Raw genomic sequence first — 18,321 nt, 5'->3', positions numbered from 1 at the left:
GATAGTGATAAAAAATAATTCCGAGTGGGGGGAGGAAAAAAATGGCGGATTAAAATCCAAGATGGCGGCGCCGAGGGGCTAGCGGCACCGGGGGGAGGCGGCGGGGAGAGCCGTCTGGAGATCCCTCCGCCGCGCCCCGCGAGAAAGAGTCCCTCGGGCTCCCCCGCAGAGACCCCGCGGGGTGGCGGCGAGGACCGGCCGCCGCTTCCTCCTCCTTCTTCTCCTTCCCTGCGGGGAGCCCTCGTTCCGCCGCGCTGCCGAGCCAGGCGGGCGTCGCGCCGGTCGCCGCGCCCCGAAGTTTCTTCTTGTTCCTCCCAGCGGATCCCGCGACCTCCTCGCCCCGTCCGGGGAGACGCCGAGTGCCCCTGCGCTCCCGGCGGCGGAGGGACACCGCGGACACCCGTCTTAGCCGCACTCCCGCCGCCGCGGAAGGATACACCTCTCGCAGGGAAACACCACCCGCCCCCAGCCGCGCCGCTCCTGCCGCCACCGCCTCCTCCCGCCGCCGCCGCCGCCGCCTCACCGCGGGCGGCGCGGGGGCAGCCGAGGCAGCGCGTCCGGCCGCGGAGCGGGGACGGCGGCGGCCGCGGGGCCCATGTCCGCCCTGCGTGGCGGAGGGATCCCGCTGAGGGAGGGAGGGAAGGAGAACGAGGCCCGGGTCGCCTCGCACGGTCGTGTGTGCGGGAACAAGTGCCGGCCGCGGGATCCCTCCGCGGAGCTGCCCTTTAAACGCGGGGGACTCCCTGCCGCGGGGCGACTGCCGGGATGGGGCTGCGGTGCTTGTGGCTGTGCCGCCTCCCGGAGCCCCTTACCCATCTGTCCCGGGGGTCTGTGAGGGGACAGCGCGTCCTGCCTTGCCTGAGCGGGCAGCGGGCACCGCAACCTCAGCGACTCCGGCACCTGCTCGCCCGGCGCCGCTGCCTGACAGAGGCATTTAAAAATGGCCCCCGCGGGCCGGAGGGGCTGGGGCGGCACCTCCCTCCGTCCCCTCCCGGGGCAGCCCCGGGGGCAGCGGCACTGCCCGGTGCCCGCGCCCCTCACGGCGGGGCGGTGCCGCGGGCTCCCCCCAGCGGCGGGGCGGGGCAGCGCCGCCGCCGGGCCCCGAACAAAGGCGGTGCGTGGCTGTCGCGCCCTGTCGCGACAGCGGGGCGGGGAGGGGCGGTCGCGATACCGCCCTAGTTCAGGAACAGGCTGAGCTAAACGCGTTGGTGGGGAAAAAGGCTTTTCAGTGCGGTAGCTGCTGAGCGCTTTGGCGCTCACAGGGATTGGAAAGCTCGGAATTCAGGAAAGCTGGACGTTCAGGAATTTTACGACGGGCTTAATGTTTCATGTTATCTCTTCTGTATTTTGGATATGCTTATAACAGAATGGACTGTTCGCAAATACCAGCTTTATTTTTATACGTTTCCTAAAGCTTTCAGATTGTTTGCACTTGGTCTAAAGTAACCAGAAACGTCTGTGGAAGAGGAATGGATTTGCCGTGTAACACCTCTCCTGTCAACAGCTACTCACCAGGAGTACCAAATCCTCAGTTTTGTTCATAATGGGATGCTAAAGATTTTCAATAAAATATAATTTTGCATGTGACGGTGTTTAATTTTGCTTTAATATCACAAGTGAGATGATATTGGAAAGGGCGTGTGTCTCAACAAGCTAAATAGCTAGGGAAATTGATTTTACTATAATTTCATAACAAGAAATTTCCTCTGAAGCTGAGATTTTGCCTGCCCAGTTGTTAAACCAGATTAACACAGGCTTCTATAGATAAATTATAAACCTCTGAAAGATTTAATTCAAGCTGGAGTGGACTGTCAGAAGCATCACGAGGAGTGACACTGTGATAATATCAGTAACAACTTGTGTATATTGTTTTATAGTGTACCAGGTTGCTCTGTATATTTATGGGAATGGCTACAGTCATCTTGGAAGGTTAGATACTGCTAAACTAGGAGATGCTGAGTTCAGTCCCTACAGCAAGGAGAATTTTTCATAGCTCCAACAATGGTTGGTGAGTCTTAATGTGGTTGAAGCAGCACACATTTAAAAAAAACCATTTATATCCCTTTGATAGAGTCCAGCAGGTGATCTGGTAACAAAGCCCTGGCTACATCTGAAAGGATGATACGTTTTTTTTCAGAATTCGTTAGTTTAAGATTTATTTCCTCTGCTATGCTGGTAAAAGTTATAAAGTTAAATAAATAAAAAAATAAACACTGTTTCCAGTTTAATTACAGTTGGGTTTGTTATTTCTTCTATGTTATAGCACTCTTCCATTATAGGCTTTTGGTTCAATAAAACAATGTTTTTGAAAATAAGGAAGTTGGGTGGTCAAACCATGGTCAAAGAGGATGCTTCAAGAATAAATTTACTATGTTAAACATGTGCCCATTGTTTTTTTTCTGGAAACCAGCAGATACATGTCAAGTATCTCCATCTAAATGTAATTTTGGAAATTTATTGTGTTTTTTATAATGAACAAACCTTAGGTAGTTTCAACATTGGTTTCACTTTCTAAATTAATGCTACTGCATCAGCCTAAACCCTCACCATAATGTGAAAAATCTCAGATAATAAACCTTTATTGTTTTCTACTTAATTCTCTAAGGGGGGGTCATGATGGCATTATTTGTTAAAGGTGTAAAAATTCCAGTCAGTCACATGTTACTCAAGTTGTCTGTAGTGATTTTGTGACTTCTGCTGGAGAGTTTTTTTCTGGTACTATTAGACAGAAAGATTTTGAGCATGCACAGGACAATGGGTAAGTTTATTTCAGTGTACATTGGCAAGAATCATTAGTCTTTGTTCCCAAAGTAGCCTTCCTAAATTATTACAGTTATAAAAAAATTTCTTTTTGCAGATTTTGTAGATGTTCCCACTTTGGGAATAGTTTTGACATTTTCAACATCCCATGTCCTATGACAGTACAATCCTAATATCGCAAACATTTTTGGTCATCCAATTGTTACTGAAAAATTGTAGTCATTAAAATATTTATGTGGTGAGGGGTTTTGTACAAACCATGTCTTTTAAGAAGCAAAAGGTGAACTTTGGACTTGAGTTACATGTAGAACTTGCTGGTGCGTTGCAGTCGCTGGGGCTTTGTGTCGGTCCAGATTCCTGCTCATGGCTGCAGAGCCAGAATCCAGCCCAAAGCCTCCCTGTTCCAGACCACCTCTGCAACAAAACCTTTCCATTGATATGAAGCCAAATCCAGCTTAAGCTGAAAAAGATACAGCTTTAGCTGAGCAAATGATGTTTTGTGCCTGTGTGTCCACTCTTACTTTATTCGCAAATCTGAGCTAAATACTGTGGGTAATTTGGAGATCTACAAACATATAACTACAATTGAAAAGTCCATCACCTGCCTGACAGTTCTACTCAGCCATTTGGGTATTTTTTCTTTTATTATGTAGTGCTTTTACGCAGACCAAGCGTAAGCAGTTCTGAAACAGATGTCTGGGAGTGTTTCTGTGCCAGTGTCAAAGCAGGGTTGTCATACATGTTCTGGCTCTTTAGCAGGCCTGCCAGGCTATAAGGCACCTTCATGCCACAGAAGTTTTAAAGCACACTGTGACTTGTGCTGTGATTTATATAGAACTTATTTTGGAATTTTAGACTGGAAATACTGTGACAAAGCCCTTACTTCCAGTTATGCCAGTTTTCCAAGCCTAGCAATATCACTGAGTGAACCACAAGGAAACAGAGAGAAATACAAGGAAGGAGCCAAAGTAAATCATCAGCTGTAATGAGTTTGGTCTTGCATTCATGGTGATGTTTTATCTTCTGTGCACAGCAAGGAGATGCTCTGTAGCCCTTATTTTCATTATTGGGAAGAAATGATCATATGCAAAGCTCCACATTGTGAACGACACTTTCCTCTTGGCATGGTCACATGAGAATTTGTTTCCTTTGTATGCTGGGTGAGAACATACCCTCCTGTGACACCTTTGAGAGGATTGTTCCCTTCCCTCTGTGCAGGAGCAGGGCCTTCAGCACGATCCACCATGCCTCTATAAAGCTGCTGTGAGGTAGACTGTGACAGTCAAGGTGTAATCACCTCTGGCTGGTGTCACAAGTTGGCTTCAGTTACAACCCCAAAGTTGAACATCCCAGATGAATATATGTAGGAATAAAATTAAAGATGTTTCCCGCCAAAATCTTAATAATTTATCAAAAATGTACATATTCTTAGTAGCAGATGGTCAATAATAGACGATAGATGGCCTGCTCTGTGTAAATTAATGGCTGTAATTCACTTGAGGGGATCTGCTGATGTCATAAGCTGCCAGAGTGCAGCTTGAGTGATTTATTAACAGCTGCAGAAATCCTAGACTGAATTACATCCTTGTATTCACTTACGGTTTGCAGATTTTTATTTATAAACTGTGTAGGTTTGTATTTCTTGATTATTGTAGGGATCTCTTCTGTGACTCTAAGACAGGGGCACAGTGAGGAAATGCTGACTATAAAAGCTCAGCTGCCTGACTGCACTAAAGGCAGATTTTTCAGACATTCTCCACTGATGCTTATCAACAGCAACTCTTTCCATTATTTTTGAAACAGTCTAATCAATATCTGCAGAGGTTCGCATAAGTCCTGTTTTTGTTTCCCCCCCACTGTCAAATATAAATAATGTCAGTATCTTCAGATGTGTCATTCAATGTTGTATTCATTGCTTCTGTGCACACTGAGCTGTGTCCAGCACAAAAAGATAGGAAACGGTCGAGAGACAAACAGGAATAAGTGTTCTCTCTAATAATAACTGGCTTTTTCTGTTTAGGAAGAAGGCAACAGATACAGAAGGCTAGAAAAGGTGCCTGGAAACCAAAATTATTTGTGTACAGGGAAGAGACTGTTCAGAGAGAAAACCCTTCCTTTGCTCCACAGAATTCCTGTATCGTGAAAATCAAAATTTTCTGAATATGGATCCCAGTTTTATCACACCCTTCTAACATGTTGGCATATGGAAGCAAATGAAATAATATTAATTTCTGTTTCTTTTTCCTCCTCCCCAAAAAATTAGGAGCTGATTAGGATGATATTAAATCCTGTTTCTCAAACATGGGGTACATTTCCAAAATGTAATGCAAGTTGTAGAGGAAGAGAAAAAGGGAGATGAGAATAAATTATGAAGAGTTGCATGGCAGGAAGAAACAGTCAGAATTAATTTGCAAATAACTACACACATTATATTTGCTAAAGATGCAGAATTTCCTGACAGAACTCACAGCAAGTGTTTGGATGCTGGTTAGATACCAGTGAAAACCCTTCCAGTATTCTCTCTTCTCTCCTCTCTTCTCTGAGATTAGTTTTATTTGTTGATAGTTAGATTTTACAAGTCCTTGGGAGAGTGCTGCAAGGAATGCTGCTTTGCTACCAAACAAACACTGCTTTACTCCTGCTTTCCTTCACCAATGTCTGTCTGTCTGGCCTGTCTCTGCATAAGACATATGAATAGCAAGAAGGCAGTATTTGTACAGAAAACAAAGGTTAGAATTTGAAGAAAAACAGGCTCCAGAAATTGTTCGCTGCCTTGAGGCAAAGCCCCTTCAATTAATTATGAGTTTACTAATTTCAGTAAGCCTGATATTGATCCTACAGTGTCATGGACAAAGCCCAATCACATCAGGATCCCACTATGTTAGATGTTATACAAATGCACAGAAAGGTATCAAAAAGGTGTTTAAAAACTGGCTATTTTTTTCTCTCTTTATCCACCCCCCCCTCTGCTTTCTAGAATGAAATGCTCACCTCTGGATGCTTTTAAAATTGCTTATGGTTTTGCAGCAGCATATATCAGAAGGCTTGATTCTTCAGGCTTACCTTTAGCTGTAGGAAGTATGCATGTAGCAGATGACCAGCTGGACCACAGTCTGCCCATGCTTTGCAACTTCCAGGTCAGTTCTGAAATACAGTCCTTCATTTCCTCTTGAATTGTATCTGAATCCATCTCTTTCCTTTTCAAACTCAAGTTAAGTTGGTTGGTGTTTTGTTTTAGTTGTTGTTGTTGTTCCTTTTTTTTGTTGGGTTTTGTTTGTTTGTTTGTGTTTTTGTTGCTTTGGTTTGTCTTTTAAAGCACAGGATCATGGAAAATTTCTGATGGGTAATGATCTGATTCCAGCTAAGCATGCTATTCAAAGTGTTATTTGTCCATCTAAATTACTACTATTAATTATCTCACACCTGGAAAAAGTAGTGTCTGCTTTTAAAATGATGCAAAGAGCAAAAAAAGGTCAAAAAAAGGACTCAAAAATGTGTTTCATATTCTTCTTTGCAGATTTTCATGCACTGACACTGTTCTGCCATGATCCGATTATAGAACCTAATACTAATTTCTTCTTATCACTGCTTTTGGATTTGTTGGAGAATTATGTGGGTATTTATCTTTCTCCCTCTCCTACCAGAGCCTGTCAGGCCTTTGGTTTTCTCCTGATGGAGAATGGTTCTCAGGTGTTTTTTAGGTTGTTTTTTTTTTTTGCTTTTTTTAATTCATGGAATGCACAGTCCTTTTATGCTCCATCAGCAGTAAAGAATTACCTCACAGTGAGCATTGGATCCACATGCAAATCATGTATCCCTTCTGACATAAACCACACAGGCACTTTGCCAAGAGTAAATCCCAAGAGAAGGGCATTAAATCAAGCACGATGTTCTGTTTTCCCTGTGGATACCTCAAGCCCCAGCTATTGTTTCCAGAGAGGCTGCCTTACCCAGAAATGGTGCAGTGACATGGATAATTTGTGCACTTGTAATTTTGACTTCATGTCCCAGGGCTGACATAAGAATTTTTCCTCCCCTGGAAAAAAAAAAAAAAAAAGAAAAAAAAGGAAAATAGAACATTTCTGTCAAGTGACAAAAGTAAGTTGAGTGTATCTCTGCATCATTTTCATCAAGAAGAATAGATTTTACTGTGTTCATTGCTTGCTCAGAAAAGGGAAAAATGTTTTCTACCATGTGATTACACATTTTGGAAGCATGCAAGAGATTAATTTAGGGGAGGGAAGGATGAGGAATTAAAAAAATTCTGCTCTTTTGGCTTCTTCTTCTTTTGGGGAAGAATAAAAAGTATGAGTTGAAGTAAGTTTTGACTAGATGTTCTATCGACACCTGCAACAGTGGAAAATGTCTCAGGATTGAGACATGCAATTATTGAGTATCTTTTTTTTTTACCTCTCTGTTACACTGGAAGCTTGTGTCTTATGGAGGTAGCTTTGAGACCAGGCTGGAAGGAAGCCAGAAAAAATCTCTTTCAAAGCCAGCCAATTTTTCTAAGGCATTTGGATACAGGACCAGCTATGAGTTATGTGGGCAAAACCATTTCAGTTTTATTTCAGATTGAAAGACATAAGGAATGTTGGTGTTTCTCTGTTGCTACAACTCTACAGTGCAAAGTATTGGTTTTGCTGTACCACCCTTACGATTCTGCAGATGGGAGTGTCACACCACTTTATAGGATGTTGGCCCTAAAGAAGTGCTTGATCAGCATCAGGAGAGGTTCACAAAGGTCCAAGGCAAATTCACTCTGTAGAGGTGGAATTTTCTGTGACCTTTGCTTTGGTTTTTTGGAATCACTATCCATTTAAGGTGCCAAACTCAGGCTAATTAAGAGAGGTTGTTGCTCTGCTCTTTGGTAATCAGAGATCACTGTAAAATATCACAAAGTGGGCGCTCTGTCTCTATTTGCTTTTCAAAATTTTGGTCACAATGCCCAATTGGCTACTTTGTGCTGTGGTGAGTTCTGCTAAAGTCCCTATGGTGGATAATTTGTTCACTCAGAGTGAAAAAAATAGATCATTTGTCTGTGCTTACTTTTGAGGCTTTCACTCAGTGTGCCTGTGATAAGTATGTATATCTCAGTGCAATGGAATTACAGCTTTGGTAAGATGTCTTCCTTAAATATGATACAAAGCCTTGCTGGACTCCAAAGAGCAATGCAGTAAATCTGCCTCAGCTATTATCACTTCAGGAACTGTCTTAATTGACCTGCTTTCTTGTGACTGTAAAACATATTGAAATATGTCACTGGAAAAGGCCTTTTCACTCTTCTTTCATCTCTGTCCAGAACTGAAGTTTGGAAAAAAATATCTGATTACTGCCATGGATGTATATGGAGGTGGTTTGAGGCCTCTGTTTTTAAGCTGTGGAAAGACTGTGTTACTCATCGAGGCAGAATGGAAGGCAAGAGATGGAAATTTTTTCTGTACTCATTTTTTCATACAGGCAAGTGTGAAATTACCAACACATCTGGACTGGGCTTTGCCTTGGCAACAAGTTTTTTTGGCTTGAAAGGTTTTGGTGTGGTTGGTTTTTTTTGTTTTGTTTTGTTTTGTTTCGTTTCGTTTTTGTTTTTTGGTTTGTGGGTTTTTTTCCGCTCCTTTACGGGCTCCATCTTTATGACTTTGGCATTTGTGTGAAACCAGAAAATGGCAGGTGTAAGAGGCAGGATTGCAAGCTCTGAACTTGATGAGTGGGCTAATACTTTTAAATGACAGAAGGATATAATCAGACAAACTGAAAAAAAAGGGCTATAATGTATTCTAGGTATGCCTGCCTATTCTTCTGACTTCTGCAGAAGACACCTTCCTCTTGGTCAATCTCAAAAGCTATCTGTCTGCTTTTCCACTTAGTTGTAGCACTTTGCTAGCATTTTACAGAGGAAGCATTATGTAAATATAAAATCCTCCTGCTGAAAATGGTGCCATTAAAGGTTAGGGAAGGACTGGGATGACAGATGCATCAATGCTGTTTAAGTTTTGCATGTGAAACATTTCACTAATCTCCTGTCTCTCTCTGTTTATTGTCTTTCTAGTCTTCTTTTTTGTACCCTGTCAGTAAGTTAATGAAGTCTATTCCAATGACTTTAGAATGTTTAAAAAGTGCATTACAGTAAAGTAAAAGGTCCTCCTGAATTTCAGCCTCTCACATTCTCCTTTCCCTTTAGTGGAATAATGAACTTGCATCCAGCTTTCTGCATGAGCTGGAAAAAAAGTTCTTCAGTATTATTAGAAGCCCAAAATTGTCATTCTTGTTCGAACCATGCAGAAGGAAAATTGTCAAAGCTGTAGTCTGGAGCCTATTGCTCCTCGATTACAAATGCAGGTTGTACACACATTATTATTTGATTTGCTGTAACTTTATGATATTCCTTCTCAGTCTTCTGACAGAAGTAACCATGGTCATGGAAGTGCAGTGACAGGTCTTGTAAGATGAAGACTGGTTTGGCAGTTTTGGCTTTCTTGAAATTTCTGTGTGTTTTGAAGACCCGAATCAGCACTATAGGAGGGTGTAGTTTTACCAGCAGTAGAAAGGAGGCCCCGGTGTGCAGATGCTGCATTAGCACTGACAAAGAAGCAGCCTGTGCTCCAAGACTGTGGGCAGGTCTGGCTGACATAATTCAGGGCTCTGAGTCTGTAGCTGAAGGCCAGTCACTTAAATGCCAAACCCATTTACTTCTTTGAAGAACTCTAATATGCCTCCGAGGGGAGGTGGAGAGGAACAGAGAAACTTGGTCAGTGGTGCGTCAGGATAAACAAGGAATCTCCATGTTCAGGATTAGTGAGAATAATGATGGTGTGATCAGAGTAGATGCTTGCACGTGTCTACATACAGAAAGGAAAGGAATTTTGCTTCTTCTGCTTTGCTGTCTTTTCTCATTTCTATTTTCTGGATACAAAAGAATATCTGATGATAGGGGAAATTTTTCTTGAACTTTCTGAATATTGATGGGAAGCCCCTTTTTCTTTTAAGGAGCGCTGGCTTTTCTAGTCAGTGGTTTTTCACATGAAGAGGAACATGAAGTGCACTTTACCATTGTTCAGAAAGCTGCTTCTGTAACAGATGTCTGCCAACATGAAAGGACATATCTGCCTGACCTGCCACGAGCAGAGGGGGACGGTTCTCTCTCAAGGAGTCAGAGCCCAGTCTATCAATGCAGCCTTCTTCACATCCCAATCATCCTGGAAAAAAACCTACTTGCTGGCTGCCAGGCAGCTAATAAATGCTTAGTCCCAAGAAAAGGCTACTGGGTTCAAATCTGTAGGTGACATGGCTGGGAACAGCAGTCTAGGTGGCTGCAGGATGCATACACCTTGTGATTTAGGCAAAGCTGAAGGCACTGGGAAGGTGCTGGTTTCACTGAAGACCTTGAGGGTAAGAGCAATGTCTTATTAAATGTCTAAGTCTGATAGATTCTGCCTTATGTACCCACAATAGAATTCCAGTCTTGAAATTGGGCATTAAGGGCTGCCTTGTGTTCCCACACATAAAGGACACTGTGTGTAAGGCCCAGCTGCCAAAGATGTTGCTGCATGTGCAGCGTTGTGCTGAATGCAGAGAGATTAGTGCACCTTGACAGCAAACCCTGAAGGTTTTCCTCAGCTGCCTCAAGAAATACAGCGAGTTTATTCTTCTCTTTGAAACAGCTTCTGTGCTGAAACTGAGAAGCAAAGAAGAATAACCTTTTTTTCTCCAGTCCATCTTTTCTTTTGGTGGTGTGTTCCCCTCTCCAAGAAAGCCGTAGAGCTCATATGTAAGAGCAATGACTTTAAAGGACTGCATGACTGAAATTAGAACTTGTTATTTGTTATTATATCTCCCAGAAAAGTCTTAGCCTTCTTTCCTTTATGGTTAAATAATATAAATTTTTCTTAACTTTTTCGTAGTAACACCTAATATCTGATGCAGGTGCACTCTTGGCTTCTGCCAAGACAGGATTGACCAGTCTAATGCATCCTTACCCCAAAGAGGCCACTTCACACTGATGCTCCCTCCCCCAATCATTGTCTTGTCAGAGCTGCTCTGACCATCTGGTAATCCTCGGGTTGCACGATAGATACTCCTCGTAATGCTGTTGCATCTTTGATCTCAAGCTCTATGTGTGGATTTCATGCGACCCCTTCTGCATTCACACAGAAACACAGATACTTCTTTTGCATTCTTATTCCAACTGCTTTATGTTGGGGATGAAACTTTAGGTTACTACCATATCTGACAAGCAAACAGCAGTGGTCTAATTACAGTCCCTGTAAGCTCTTAAAGCCAAATGGCCCCTCCTAATTGAGAACTCATAAGTCTAGAACCAATCTATTTGTTACTTAAACTAGACATAAAAAAGGAAATAAACCCAAACCAACAAACCTCTCTTAGCTGTTAATTTTTTCCTCATACATTTGTTTACTCAAGGCAGAAAAGAGTGTTTGGTTAAAGTACAAGAAGGTGCTATTTGCAGGACTGGCAGGAGTGGTTCTACTTTTGGTGTATTTTTTGGCAGCATTTTGTGGCTAGTGCCTAAGTGCTGTACTACTGAGTTGTTCTGCTAGAGCATGTTCTAGCCCATATTCCTCTCTGCTGTGTAAGGGAATGGCAACTCCACAGGTTATAAGCCAGTAATTTAGGGATTCATAATATCAGATAGATACTATAGAGCAGGCATTTTGTAAAATCCTGCTGCCTTAGTCTAGCTGTTCCTATGTCTGTTTCTTGTGGAAATTTTTTGTCATGTCTTATGGGTAAGATGATCTGATTTTTATTGGAATTTTCAGTTTCTTTTGAAGTAAAAGGTTTTCTTAAGTGGAATTTTGCAGAGGGAAACTGTTAATGGACTGTCTGTATTGTCTTGTGGTGAGATGTTAGGTGTACAAGACAGACTGACAGTGCCTTTTTCTGTGGGAGGGAGGGCAGCACAGGGTTGAGCTTGCTTTCAAACAAGGGATTACTAGATCCTTGTTTGCTCTCCTGGTGTTTGCAACTTTATTTATGAGTCTACTCATAATCCTCGTATTTTAGGAGAGAATTGTGAAGAAAGGTGATTCATCCCTCAGGATGCCTGACACCCTCTGTCTCTCTGGAGTGTGGATAAGTTTGTGTACCCTGTACAAAGTTGGGAGACTGCATTAGTTTTGTGGCTGCCTGTGGTCAACACTTGATCCTTTTGGGTCATCTCTCTCTGATTCTCTTGACCGTGGAAATACTGACATGCTTAGACATCATGTTCTTTGATGGCCTCACTTTTTGGCAGAAGACTCTAGTAAGCTTTATTTACCTGTTTTGACTCCATTGTCTTCCTCTATTATCTCAAAATGAATTGAGAATATTAAGTTTTTCTGTCAGCCCCTCCTCAGTCCTAGAGCCATTTCAAGGTAACAGTGAGACCATGCAAGCCACGCTGTCTGCAAGGTGTTGAATTTCTTGTTTTGATTTGTTTGGTCAGTTATGCATTGTCCTGCTGGCAGCAGGGCCTGGGCACAGACATGGTCATCATCGCTGTCAGGAATGAAGTTAGGTTAGGAATTTGGAGAAAACAGCAGCCCATGCTTGTGTCACCTGAAGGATGTCAAACACACCCTGTGTTTTTCATACTCCTTGTGCCTCAGGACTAGCCATGAACTTCAACAGTCAATGGGCAGAGTGTTTTCAGGAAACAACTATTTGTGCTGTACACAAATCTTTGCTGGCTTCTGGATTGTCAGATGAAATGTGATGCACGATGTCCTAAGTGGATTGATTCCTGGTTATCTGAAAAAGAGAGGCTGATACTGCTTCTTACAAGACTGTCTGAGGTATCTGGGCTAATAGACTCTTCACAAGACAGTTGCCAGAGAAGGATCCAGGACTTTTCTTGAAAATTAATTTACGATGAAATGTGTTTCCCCCATCAGGTTCGTACCCTAATTTATTGATTTTCAGTTCATATGTTACTTGTTTTCCTGAATCCTTAAAAATTTAGAAGCCTGTGTGCATTCATTTGTCCATAGTTTCCTAAAGCTCTGAACTGTGGGGACTTGGACATACTACCTTCTGCGGAAAGCTAGTCTTTCTAATATGTTCAAAAATGTGTTCTGTAACTGCTTAATATTGACCAGTGTTTAATAGGAATATCCTGTTATCCACCACAGGCTGTGAACTCAGAAAACTGAGAATTAAACTACATAGAGACCAGAGGCCGTCCCAATATTGACCTTCTGACTACCCATTTCTTGCTCAATGCCCAAAATTATCTCTTTTCTGTAGCAGAAAGATGTGACCATCTTACTTGCTCTCTGTGATTTTATAAATACAAAAAGTTATCAGGATATTTTAAATTAGCTGTTAATAAAGTCTTTCTGATTTATTGCAGGCTCCTCTGGAAAGTTAAGCCTCCCATAAAGCTGTCTAGCAGCGATTTGGAAATTTAATTATGTTTTTGCTTCAGAGGTTATGAAAAAAATTTCTTTGTGAGGGTGGAGAAGGGAAACTGAACTTTTGAAATCACTCTCCTGCACCGAGGAAGGCCAGCTAGAGCTGGGTTCACGAATAAAACTTGTTTTTAAGGAGCAAAGTTTCGAAGCAAAGGAAAGACAAACTGTAGCGAAAAGCCAACATTCAAGAAAGCGTTTTAGGCCAACATCAGCAAAACTTTTGGTTTACTACCACAGTCCAGGCACAGTTACACTGTTGTAAAATAACTGAGCCAAAAGAATATTACCATTTACCTCTGTTATGAATGGTAAGTATTAGTGTACACAATTGACCATTCTGGGTCGCTGTGAGGATGATGATGCACAGAGAGGACATCACCATCATCTCTATCCATGAATATCCCTCACCACAGAGTATTAACATGGGGGAGTTGCTTATATTGCTTTCAGAAGGAACGATAAGTATTAGGGCCCTAATCTGACAGCTTTAAGACTGAATCTTTGCCCTTTTCACCCTTTCTATGCCATTCAGTTAGTGTATTTTAAAAGCTTTACGCTAGCTTTACATATTTACCTACAGCCACACGTCAAAATCAATACATTCTCTTTAAAATTCATTTGATGCATTACAGTACTGGAGAGAATTTCCAGTGGGAACACTGAAAAATTGGAGATTAGTTACCAAGTAAATATCTGAGGTCTGGCGCCAGAAGGCTATTCTAGTTTCATAAGGACAATTTAATAATTTTTGCCTTTATGTATGTCAGATTAATAACTGACTGATTTTTGTTTGTGATTTTAAAGATTCCTTTCCTTTTATTTCTTCTAGTGGCAGCTTCTGGACTGCTAACATAGTTGTGAAAAAAACCAGTCTAATCAGGCTACACAAGACCCAATGCATCGTCCACCTTGTCCCCTGGGTCATCAGAGCTCTTCTCTGCATTGTTGCTCCTGATGCTTAATCCAACCTACTGTGCAAAGGAAGCTGCTCTAATTTTGTTTGCTCCCTACACAAATTTGTGTGGTAAACAAAGATTTTTGCCATATTTTTCATTATACTAGAAATCTTAACAAAACACTTTCTCAACTAATGGCTTTTTCTCCCCCAACAATTTGGGTCCAGCTGTTCATTTAACAAATAACGGTGTTTGCTCTTTTCTTTTAGCACCCTCTAATAAACCAAGAGTAAATTACTGACTGACCTACTTACTGGGATTGCTTAAATAATCCTCAATATGGCAGTATAATTTGATGCCTTAAAATACAAGGCATACAAGTTGCAATTTAAAAGAAGAAATATTGAATATTAACAAAAACACAAGTGGGTAACATAATAGCCTGAGGGATATTATGTTTCATTTCTAACATTCCCCTCCCTTTTTTTTTTCCCTTCAGCAGCAGCATTTTGTTCTCCCCTCTTGTAGATGAACTAATTCCTTAACCTCTGAATGAATATTTCTCCCATCTTTGAATGGGTGAAATACTAATGATCTGGGGCTAAAATAAGATTTGTGGTTTTTATCTTTAATAGGTAGTATGTTTTAAAGGGAGGGCAAAATGCATGCTTGCATTACACCATTTCTTGCTTTGTGCATTCCTTGTGCATTGCTGAGCAATTCCCAGTGATGGCCCCATTTAAAGAAGAATAAAAGTATTTCAGGAGGGGAAAACACTAAGATACTAAGTTTTCTTTTTTAAAAAGGCAATGGAAATAGTTCAAAGTCCACAGTTAGGCAATCATCTTCTTGATTTAGCAAAGCATTTTACTTAATTCTACTTAATAAGCATTTTGTTACAGATTCATGTTATAGCACTGAATCTCAACTTCAATGACAGAAGTCTATATTTATATTTGTCTGTTTGGGACCACTTCACAGAATCACAGAATCACAAAATGGGTCAGGTTGGAAGGGACAACAGTGGATCATGTGGTCCAGTCTCTCTGCTCAAGCAGGGTCATCCTAGAGCACATGGCACAGGATTGCATCCACGTGGTTCTTGAATATCTCCAGTGAAGGAGACTCCACAACCTCTCTGGCCAATCTATTTGAGTGCTCAGTCACCCACAGAGTAAAGAATTTCTTCCTCATATTCAGATGAAACTTCCTGAGCATCAGTTTCTGCCTGTTGCCTCTTGTCTTATTGCTTGGCACCACAGAGCAGAGCCCGGTTCCATCCTCTTGACACCATCCCTTCAGATTCTCATAAACATTGATGTTTATGAGTCATCTCATCTCAGTCATCTCTTCTTGAGGTTGAACAGGCCCAGCCCTCTCAGCCTTTCCTCGTAAGAGAAATGTTCCAGGCCCTTAGTCATATTAGTTGCCCTCCGATGGACCTGCTCCAGGGGCTCCATGTCTCTCTTGTACTGAGAAACCCAGAACTGGACACAGTATTCCAGGTGAGCCCTCACTAGGGCAGAGCAGACAGGCAGGATCACCTCCCTCAACCTGCTGGCAATGCTCTTCCTAATGCACCCCAGGATACCATTGGCCTTCTTGGCCACAAGGACACCCTGCTGGCTCATGGACAGCTTTTTGTCCACCAGGACACCCAGATCCTTCTCTGCAGAGCTGGTTTCCAGGAGGTTGACCCCCAGCCTGTATTGATGCATTTTTTCAGTAGTAAATAAGATATGAAAGAAAGATGCTATCCCCTCAAAATTCTCTGATTTTTCTTTCTAGTTGCTTCTTTCTTTCTATTATGTTGATTTGAGTCCCCAAATTTATGTTTGCCTACATAAATAATTATCAACTAACTTCAAGTTTCATATATGACAGAGTAGCAGTTCAAATCTTGACAAGGATGAATCAACTTTTGGTTATTTCTGCATAGGCATGGCAAGCTCCCAGTGGCCTCTAACTGAGAGAACTTCAAGGCAATTTTATTCTTCATGATTCACCCTGTTTTATAATAGAGCTTGGCCTCAAGTTCCTGATCATGGCTGAATTTCAGAGATGCTGAATGCACATCCTGGTCATCACTTTGAGTGTGTTGTTTCATCACAAATCCATGAGTAATGCTATTTCTAATTTCCACTTAGTTGCTTAAGCAACCTCTTAGGAGTTGGGCTGCAGTGTATACGCCACAGAAGACTTACAGTGAATGTGTGGTTACCGATAAACTAAACAGCATTGCAACTTCAGCTCTGTAGAAGCCTTTGCTCACACCTACAATCTTGGCTTAAACAAGGACCATTTATTGCACAACTAGGAATCTCTCTGCCTGGGTTTGTTGGATTTTTGATTTAACAAGAACAAGTGCCAGTCAAAAAATTTAATATCTGATCCAATATACTCTGCCAAAGGATGGGCTTTTTTGAGTGAGGAAGACCTACACAGGAAACTGAGAGAAAACAGAGCAAGTTGGTGTGGTTAGAAAAATGTCCCAAATCTACCTTAGCAACTTTCAACAAAGAGCTGGGATCATCTGGGTTAAAATGAAATGCTTAGTCACTTCAGTGTCGAAGGAGACTAAAAATTACCTAGTGACAGCACTCAGCTTCTGGTTCTAACCAGGAATTGCATTTACATTCGAACAAGATAATGAGGGGAAAAGGACTAGATAAAGAAGAACTTAGCTGTACTACAGAGGTTTGATAACTATCTGATGGTAGTTAAAATATGTGAAAAGTTGTGGAGCCAGGTTTATTCACAGGATGTCTTTACAAACGAATTAGAATACAGCTTCTCTTGCTTAGTTTTAGGACCCATGTACAGCTGTCATGTTGTCTAGGAGACTGATGAATTATTTCACAAAGAAAGTGATGAAAGCTTTTTTATGAGTCATGTAAAACCAGACTGATAAAGCAGTAGATAATAGTACAGAAGCAATTGGATATTGACACTAAATGGGGAAAGACTCAGTGGATTCAGCAATCCTTATTTCCACAGTGGAGATTAGGAGAGAAGAGAAAAGGAGAAACTAATAAAACGCATGTGATGCCACTCAGCTGCATTTATCCATTTGCTCAGGATAAGAAGTGTTTAGCCAGCATTACTGACAGAGACTTACTGTAACACCTAGCTCCTTGTTCAGTGAGGGGCACTGGAACAGTTGTTAAATGTAAGTGCTAAAACTGTGCAAAGAATAGAGACAAGAATAAAATTCAAAACCTCCTTTGCCTTAAAAAGGAGGGTCTTTGCCTGCTCTTTCCAATCAGTTTATTCTGCAATAATGATCACAGAAAGATTGTGGTTGGTTGTAATTATAGTAAAAACTATGCTGCTATATGTTAAGCTTTTGGCATTCTTTCTCTTACTGTTGGTCTGCAGAGTAGGTGTAAATTAGCCTGTATAAATCTTTATGCTGCTTGTGCTTTATGGTTTTCAGGGATAGCTCTTTTAATACTCCATGCTAGGATGACATTGGAAACCCACCAGTTTTCAATCTCCATTTTTCTGTAAGTGGCTTTCCTATGGCATGGCCATAGATGCCATGCTGTAGGAAATGCAACTTTTTAGTTTTCCATGGTTAATGTGTGTTATTTGTTCTAGCACCATGAAGTTCTGGAAGGAGACTGCAGAAATCTTTCATTACATCACCCTTTCTGAAGCAGCAGGGTATCTCTAAATGTAATAGGCATGTCAAATGAGAAGTGTTTCTTCAATTTGGGAAGAAGGGTTGCAAGAAAAGAAGAGGAGGAGGAGAGGATTTTCTCAACAGTATCAGGAATAGAGTTTCTCCCAGCACTTGCATGGTCTACTGAGATGGATTCTTTCTTCATTTCCATGCCAGAGGTCAACAGGTGGAAGATCACGTCTCTCAGTAGGAAAACTTGCTCTGAGACACTCCTTCCAAATGGTTTGAAAGGGTGTGGTTGTATGTGCAAGTCCCAGCAAGTGCCAGTTGCACTTCTTTACTTGACAGGGAATCCCATTGAAGTCTTCAGTAGTAAGGCAATGCCCTATCCAAGAGGAGACAGGCAGAGAAGACAATATTTAGAACTTCTTTGGGTCTGCGGACAAGATAAATTAATGCATTGGGAAACAGAGAAGAAATGCAAGGGAAAAAGAATCACAAATTAAGTAGTCAAGAGACTAGAGTTCCATGTTTAGGCTGGAAATTTGTTAGGATGTCCTATGGGCTCATTACGCCTATGGACTCGAATGGTGTTTCCCATTGGATAGATACTACAGTCTATCCA

The 18,321-nt window shown here is 41.8% G+C and overlaps 1 protein-coding gene across 1 annotated transcript in view; it reads right to left on the bottom strand.

The window, feature by feature from the left end:
* The window catches only part of LOC113946649 (atherin-like), an 11,459-nt gene extending 7,453 nt beyond the window's left edge, over positions 1-4,006 (bottom strand). Inside the window, exons 1-2 of the mRNA XM_027642250.1 lie at positions 3,933-4,006; positions 813-1,273 (exon numbers count right to left, since the gene is read on the bottom strand). Coding sequence (XP_027498051.1) covers positions 813-1,273; positions 3,933-4,006 — 535 coding nt within the window. The remainder of the gene's footprint in view (positions 1-812; positions 1,274-3,932) is intronic.
* Between the last annotated feature and the right edge of the window lie 14,315 nt (positions 4,007-18,321).

Source organism: Corapipo altera, unplaced genomic scaffold, assembly GCF_003945725.1.
Source record: "Corapipo altera isolate COAL_440 unplaced genomic scaffold, ASM394572v1 23b, whole genome shotgun sequence".
In the NCBI taxonomy this organism is placed as follows: Eukaryota; Metazoa; Chordata; class Aves; order Passeriformes; family Pipridae; genus Corapipo; species Corapipo altera.
Note: the sequence above shows the minus strand (reverse complement) of the source record. Positions and strands in the feature narration are given on the sequence as shown.